The following is a 7,906-nucleotide window of genomic DNA, read 5'->3' as shown; positions in this document are numbered from 1 at the left end:
ATAACATCTAAACGAACCAAGCTCAAACCAAGCTCAAGCCAAGCTCGAACCAAGCTCAAGCCAAGCTTGAATTGAGAGCTTGATAACATCTAAACGAACCAAGCTCAAGCCAAGCTTCAAACAAGCTCAAGCTCATAAAAAATAAACCAAGCCAAGCTTGAACACTCATTTCAAAAGCTTGGTTCATTTTAAGCTCGGTTATCTTATCAAACAAGCTTGAACACCCCAAAGCTCGGCTCGGCTCGGCTTGTTTACAGCCCTAACGACCTCAGCTATACTTGCGTGGGAGTATGCTGCTGCCTGTTAAAGTAAGCCATATGATTGCTTCTCAACCTAAGAGGTGGTTGAGAGACAAAGAGAATGCACAAAAAAGAAAAAGACAAAACAAAAACTTACATCATACAGAAAATACATAAGTACAGACTTGCAAATGCAAACAAACAACACCATACAAATAAGACTCTCACCGTGACAATTGAAGAAAATGCAAACATAAATAATACAAATCACACCTTCACCAAATGTAAAGTAAGCTAACCAAATGTAGAAAGAAGCAAATGCAAACAGCACCATACAAATCACACCTTCACCAATACAATTTAAAAAAGCAAACTTTTTTTGACACCATCCTGCAAAAACAAAAATAGGTGTTTGAAAGAACTGTAAGGCCATATGGGAAGGAGGATTTAGAAGATAGACGAATTGCCTTACTCAATTTGAAGGAATCTTTGCATCATAGTTGTAGGGATCCTTGGTGTATCGCATATACCTTTGCCCGGAATATGTTAGGACTCTAACACTGGGAATTTGCTTGATGGTGTCCCAATTCTCATTGCCTTCCAAACAGCTCTTCAGCAGTTGCAGATTGCATTGCATCTCAAACTTCCTCAAACTCCTACTGTGAGTGCTTGCCGTGTTGTTACGCTGCTGCTCGATCAAGCCCCGAAGCCACGTAGGGAGCTGCTTGGTTTTCTTTGAACACACCAACATCAAATGCTGCAGCTTGCCAAGATTCTCCACGCACTCCAAGTTGGGACAGTTATCCAGATGAAGATATCTTAATGTCGGGATGTTGGATATCTTCTTCAACCCTCTGCCATTTGTGACCTCAAGCCCGTAAGTCAAGGTGAGGTGGTTGATCTCACCTAGCTCATATGTTTGGCGCAAGACCAGTTGGCTGAGGTTCGTGGCTCGGTGGAGGTCATCAGGAAGAGCTCTTAGCTTTGGGCAGTCGATAATACCACAAGCCCTGAGACTCGGAGACAACTTCACTGCAAGAGGTGTTTCATTGAATGCCCATTCCTCCCATGTGGGCATGTCTTCGAATTCGAGCACTTCGAGTTTGGGAAATGCAGAGCTTCTCGATCCGAGAAATTGAGACCCAATGGTCATTATGGCACTTGCACTTTCAATACGGAGGTACTTGAGCTGAGGCAGTGTGCCCAAGGGAGGCAGCTCCGTGCAGCATGGCAAACCAAGAAGCTTCAAAAACGTCAAGTTTGGAAAAGATTCAGCCAAGGAAGAGGATGTCATCCAGCTCGGGAACTGTCGGCCAGGGTACTCATGGAAGACAAGGTCGAATAGGGTAGCTGACGGCTGAGTCATTTCATTGCATATCCTCTCGGCTTTACTGATTTGCATTTGCCCTTTCGAATAGGACAGTGCAAGGTGCTTAAGAAAAGGCTTGTTTGCAAGTGCAGAGGCTCCTCCTCCTGCCCTCTCAAGCCTAAAAATGCTTAAGAATCTCAACTCGGATAGATTTTTCAGCTCTTCTAAATCACAACCTTCTTCGTAGGCTGAGTCATTCTGCCCAACCATAAATCCCTCGAGGCAATAGAAATTTTCCAGTTTCCCAATTCCCCTGGGCACATAAGTGAGAAGTAGGCAATCAATCATGTTAAGCCATCTTAGATTATGCAACTTAGTGATGGACGCTGGAAGTCTTTCCAAGTACTGACACCCATAGACATTCAAAGTCTGAAGGTTTATAAGGTTCCCGATAGTTGTTGGAATCTCACGAATATCTGTTCCTGCGAGATCTAGATATCTTAAATGCAATAGATCTCCAATGCAATCTGGAATCTTTTCAATTGATGTGGCTGTGAGATCCAAAACTCGCAAACATGGTAATGCTTGTAGTACACTATCCTCAATCATTTTGGTTTCGGGGGAGTCCATGAGAATTAGAGTTCTCAGACACCCTTGTCTTATAATTTGAGTTGGTAACACGAGGTTAAGCTCCATACAAGAGATTGACAGCCGCCGAATTTTTATGTTATCATCTACTTGTAATTCTCTACCATGTCGATATAAAATCCCTTCCTCTCTCATTAAATTTGCACTGAGCGACCGGAAGTGATCATGCATAGAGAAGAAACTCTTGGAGACATCTAAAAGTGCATCAGCTTCCAAGAGATTCCTACAAATTAGCTCTCTGTAAATCTGCTCCCCTAGATCTTCCATTGTTCTCTGTTTTTGAGATGGAAGATCCCTCCTCAACTTATCTTGTTCATCCATAATAAGACCTTCGGCAACCCAAAACTGAATAACCTTTTTAGAATACATATCTTTTTGAGGGTACAAAGAGCAATAGAGAAAACATTGTCTTAAACTAGATGGCAAGTCTTCATAACTCAAATATAAAGGTCTTAATTCTTCCTCAATCAGATCCATATGCCATGCATCACTTTCAAGAACTTCCTCCCATTTTGCTTTGTTTTGTTGGTATAGAACCCCTCCAATAGCTTTAATGGCAAGAGGCAAACCATCACATTTGTTGACAAGTTTAATTCCTATTTCTTCAAAACTTGATATCTCATCTTCATCCCCTTCAGCTTCAAAAGCCAAATGCTTAAGCAAATTCCAACCACTTCCCTCATCCATCTTTTCAACTGGGTGTATATATCTAGGCTTCATTGGTATTATGACCTTTTCTTTTCTAGAGGTAACTAAGACCGTACAACTTATTGTACTATTCATTATAGGCTTTCTCAAGAAATCTATCCACACAGATGAATCCCATACATCATCTAACACAATCAAAGTATTCCGTGTGAGAACAGACACAAATCTATTTTCTAATTCTGCTCTACTATTACCTTCAAGGTTTTTTCCTTTGGTTTCACTTCCTTCCTCAAACTTAATCAACTTTTTTAGTAAATCAGACTCCGTGTAATTTTTAGAAACGTATAACCATTTTCTATTTGGAAAATAATCTTTGATCCGTTCATCCTCAAATATTTTGCTTGCTAGAGTGCTCTTTCCTATTCCCCCTGTTCCCACAACTCCGAAAACACGACACTTCTTTGGATTATTCTCGAGTATCAAACTAACTAGTGTCTCAATAGCAGTTTCTATTTGTGTTCCTATAATATCTCCTTCAACTTGCAGGTGAGATGTCTCATGTGCAGTCGCTCTATTAACATATTCATCAGGTTCTTTGGTTGCCCAATCCAAATTATTTTTTATGACGACATCTTTTTTCAAATCTTCTAACTTACTATTCAGTGCTATAATTTGATTAGCAATATCATGACGATATTTAAGACACTGAAAACATGAAAAGAGATAATTGAAAGGGATGCTTACAGTCGATGAACCTGACAAGACTTGAGCTTTCAATAACTTTCCCCCTTCAATCATACAAAGATCAATAACATCATCAGCATCATACATAACATCCTTTAACTTTCTCACCCAAATGTCAATTTCATTATTTCCGTGTCTATTTCTCTCTGCCTGATGGAGATAACCATTAATTATCCCCAACCTTTCTTGAAGGGCCTTGATCTCCTTATCAACACCGAGCACCTTAAAGATCTCTGCCTCCACCATGTTCGCTGTGACTGTCATGAATTTTGAGATAAAGAAATCTAAGACCATTGCCATTGTTGGTAGAAGGGAGAGGAAAGGGCTCACAAGTTGTGGAGTGTGTGTTTGCTTTGCATGGAGAAAATGTTAGTGCCCTAACAACTATATATAGGCTCCAAACAATTAGAGAATTAACATTAATTTTCTATTTAAAAATTATACATTTGCATTTGTTATGAACAAAGTGGCGATGCTATGGATGTTGACATAACACAACTCAATAAAAAATCAAGAAAAATTCTACAATCAGAATAATCACGTCTTTCTGTCTATTTCTATTTTGTTTTGTAAACTCAGTCATTTTTTATTAATTCATTATCTGCATTATTCATGGATGAAAAAAAAAACTAGACATCTTTAATAAGAGTCAACTATTGCTATCGATAGCTCGTGAAAGGGCTAAAATAATAGAGATGATAAATTAAGATTGACTTACATATAGTAAAGTTAATGATGAGTTCTTATCATTTTCCATTATGCAACTATATTTTATCCACTTAATATACAATTAATTTGCTCAATTATTGGCCTAGAAGTTATTAAAAGCTGGCACTCAAGTTGTAAATAATTAATCCAAATATTTTTGCCTTTGATTGAGTGGACTTTAGATAATTCTAATTTTTTTTTGGTATGTGGTGAATTTAATACCGTTGTGGTAAAAGGTGAATATGCTCGTCCCCAGCGTCCCCGTCAACCCGTCCTAGGGCCAACACGGAGGAGATAAATCATGGACGGCTACTAGCATGTGGAATAGTGACTAGCACATAAGGGAGGTAAGTGAATTTTATACCGTGCACAACATATCAATCTATTATTATCTAGTATGTTTTTTTTTAAATAATTCAAATATCCAACTCTTACTATCAAGCTAATCAGGGCCGGCTCTGAGGCATATTACCGGGAGCGACGGCCTAGGACCCTGATTTTTAGGGACCCTAAATTTAACATGCATATATATATATATAATTAGATTGTTTTAATAAAAAACCTAAAAAATATATTTTATTAGATTATTTTAATAAAGGTCCAAAAATATATATATTATTGGATTATTTTAATAAAGACCTCAAAAAAAAATATATTTTATTATATTATTTTATTAAATATCCAAAAATATATATATTGTTGGATTGTTTTAATAAAGACCCCCAAAAAATATTTTCATTAAAAAATCTATAAAAAAAAAGAAAAAAAAGGAACGTAAACGATCTTTTTTTCCCTTTCCAAGATTTTATTCCTTGTACAACTCTTTCTTCATTAATTCGTTTACAGAAGTCGAAATACTCTCAAGAGTAAAGTTTGAATTTTCCTCCCTTCTTCTCTTTTGAATTTCTTCTAATTAAATAAAAAAAAGTCTATTCCCCAATTGAAATTTTAGTTTTATCAATATATAAACTTACAATGTAAGTTATCTACTTATCTATATTTTTTCTTATTATCAATATTCAATATTAATTTTTAATATTATATTGGAGTCCAATATTTTATGATTTTTCTTATAGATTTGAAAGAGTTAAAATAAATCATCCCAATTTTAATCATTATAGAATAGATTACGTTGATTGCTTCAAGCATAAAGCAGGTTTTATTGCTCTTTCACTATTATTTTAACTGCTTGTGTTTGCTTCATTACTAGCTTTGTTGCTAGTTTTGTGTGTTTTATTTTTACATTTAAAATTTGTAGTACAAATATGTTTCCAAAGAAATATCAATCTGGGAGTTAGAAAAAAAGAGTGAAACAGATTATTAAAACTCACAAAGGTGTTCTTCATAAGTTTTTAAAGCTGACTCTTCAATTGAAGATTCAGTTGATGAATTACAAGAAGTGTCAAGAAGAACTAAATCATCATGCAACAAATGAGCAACAGTTGAGTAATCAAGAAGAACTAAATGATCATGCAATCAATGAGCGGGAAGAATTGAGGGAAAACGATGATTATAATCATGCAACAAATGAACACGAAGAATTGAGAGAAAATGATGATAGTGAGTTGATTGTAAATGACTTGACAATTTTATATTTCTAAAATTAGGTATTAGAAAAACTTGATTTTGAAGACCTTATTATTGATTTTGCTTCTCAAAATACTAAAGATCTAGATTTTTTCAATGATTATTTTATGTTTTTTTTTGTATTTGTAGATATTGTACTTTTTGGAGAAACTTAGGAAACGTATTTTGTATGGTGTTGCACTTTAAAAAAATCTTGAGAAATATATTTTATATGGAGTGATATGGATATGTGGCAAAGGGGTAATTATGTGGAGATAGGAGGGCATTTTTGTCTTTTGGCAGGCTAGGGCTTTAAGGAGACACTGTAGCATGCATGGAAAAGGGGAGGGTTTTTGGTGGATGGGTTTTTTCCGCCGCCAGAGGGGCTTCCCCACGAGGCTCCTTCTCTCTCACTCTCCTCGCCGGCGCCGACCTCCGGCCACCTCCTTCTTCCTCCTCCACACAACGCCAACAACGTCTCTTAGCTCTCCCTCCCTTCACGCCCGTGGGACAGCAGCCGCCAGGGGGTGGTTCGTTCGTGGAGCTGCTTCCGCCGCCAACCTCCCTTTCTTCCTCTTTCTCATGAGCGCCTCGCCGGTGCCGGTTTCCGGCCATCACCCTCGCACCTCTCTTTCTTCTCCTCGCAACACCGAAGACGAACACTGCTCTTCTTCCTCCTCGCTGCGACGTCGCCGGGCAGATCACTGCCGGTTCCTCCTCCTCGCTGCTCCGCCACCGGACCAACCAATCGACGCCTCTCCACTCTCCTCTCTGCGCCGTCACCGACCCTCCTCCTTCGCCGCTACCTTCGAACGCCGGCCACTGCCCTCGCTCACTGCCACCTTCGGGCAACGCCGCGCCGGCGAAGGCCACTGCTCCCTCCTTCCTCCTTTTCCTCCTCGCGACAGCCCTCAGACAGGCCAACCTTTCTCCCTCCTCCCCTTCACGACGCTGCCGCCGAACTCTCCTCCTCACAACACCGTTGCCGGCCTACCTCCTCTTCCTCTTCCCCTCCCTTTCTCCCCCTCAGGTTCAACTCCTCGCCGGAGAGACCGACCCACCTTCCTTCTTCGTCTCCTCCTCGTTGCGCCATCGCCGGGCAGACCACTGCCCTTTTCTTCCATGCGGATATCGCCATCTCCCTCGTCATCTCACCTCACAGCCTATCCTCCACCGACCACTGCTAGGAGCCACCTCACAGCTCTCCCTCTCTCCCTAGCAACGACCAACGCATCCAGCTCCCCACCTCGCTGTCCACGCACGACAGCCCCTTCGCGCCGGCAGCTTCCGAACACGGCAGCCACTTCGTCGGCAGCTTCCACGTTCAGCAGCCCTGTAGCGAGTAGTTTCCACACACCCGCAGTCCCTACGTCAGCGGTCCATGTGGCGACTCCGCCTCGGTTCCGATTTGGTATCGCTATTGTATGATGACCCTTGTGCCGATCTTGCTCGTATACTATGTTCCACCCTAGCGTTGCTCCTATGTATATGTCGGGTCCCGGCCCGCGTGCCGACTTAGCGTCCCGGCCTGCGTGCCGACCCAGCGTCTCGGTCTGCGTGCCGACCCAGCGTCCCGGTCTGCGTGCCGACCCAGCGTCCCGACCTGCATGTCGACCCAGCGTCCCGGCCTGCGTGCCGCCTTAGTGTTTCGGCCTGCGTGCTGGTGTCTTGTCCCGGTCTGTAGCTCGTCTTTCGGGCTCGTGCCGCGTTCAACTCTCCGTCATCAGATCCAGCTCTCCAGCCTGATCGGAGCCATCTGCTCTTCCGGGTCGCGACAACTCGAGCCGCGTCCCATCCGAGGGCGCCCCCTGGGCCAGGGTACGTTCCTCGTTCATATTTCATATGCATTTTCATTATTTCATGGCTTAGTCTTGTACTCATATATTCGTTGGATCTGCCTCGAGCATCGGGGTACCGGCGGCCGGGTCAACCCGGTCGCTGGCTGCAGGTAGCGTTGACCAGAGGACTTTTGGAGATTTGGTCAACACGAGAGCCATCTCAGCACACCCTCCCTCCGGGACGCCGCAACTTCGTCAACATCCCA

The 7,906-nt window shown here is 41.7% G+C and overlaps 2 protein-coding genes across 2 annotated transcripts; both read right to left on the bottom strand.

The window, feature by feature from the left end:
• Window positions 1-455: 455 nt before the first annotated feature.
• On the bottom strand, window positions 456-1,378 carry LOC121971399. Its single transcript, XM_042522651.1, has 2 exons — window positions 712-1,378; window positions 456-629 (listed from the first exon to the last, which is right to left on the bottom strand). The coding sequence occupies exon 1, from the start codon at window positions 1,315-1,317 to the stop codon at window positions 712-714; it is 606 nt and encodes a 201-aa protein (XP_042378585.1). The 5' UTR covers window positions 1,318-1,378; the 3' UTR covers window positions 456-629.
• Window positions 1,379-1,408: 30 nt separating this feature from the next.
• On the bottom strand, window positions 1,409-3,941 carry LOC121972826 (putative disease resistance protein RGA3). Its single transcript, XM_042524453.1, has 2 exons — window positions 1,632-3,941; window positions 1,409-1,482 (listed from the first exon to the last, which is right to left on the bottom strand). The coding sequence occupies exons 1-2, from the start codon at window positions 3,886-3,888 to the stop codon at window positions 1,409-1,411; spliced, it is 2,331 nt and encodes a 776-aa protein (XP_042380387.1). The 5' UTR covers window positions 3,889-3,941.
• Window positions 3,942-7,906: the final 3,965 nt, after the last annotated feature.

Source organism: Zingiber officinale, chromosome 4A (genome assembly GCF_018446385.1).
Source record: "Zingiber officinale cultivar Zhangliang chromosome 4A, Zo_v1.1, whole genome shotgun sequence".
Classification (NCBI taxonomy): domain Eukaryota; kingdom Viridiplantae; phylum Streptophyta; class Magnoliopsida; order Zingiberales; family Zingiberaceae; genus Zingiber; species Zingiber officinale.
Note: the sequence above shows the minus strand (reverse complement) of the source record. Positions and strands in the feature narration are given on the sequence as shown.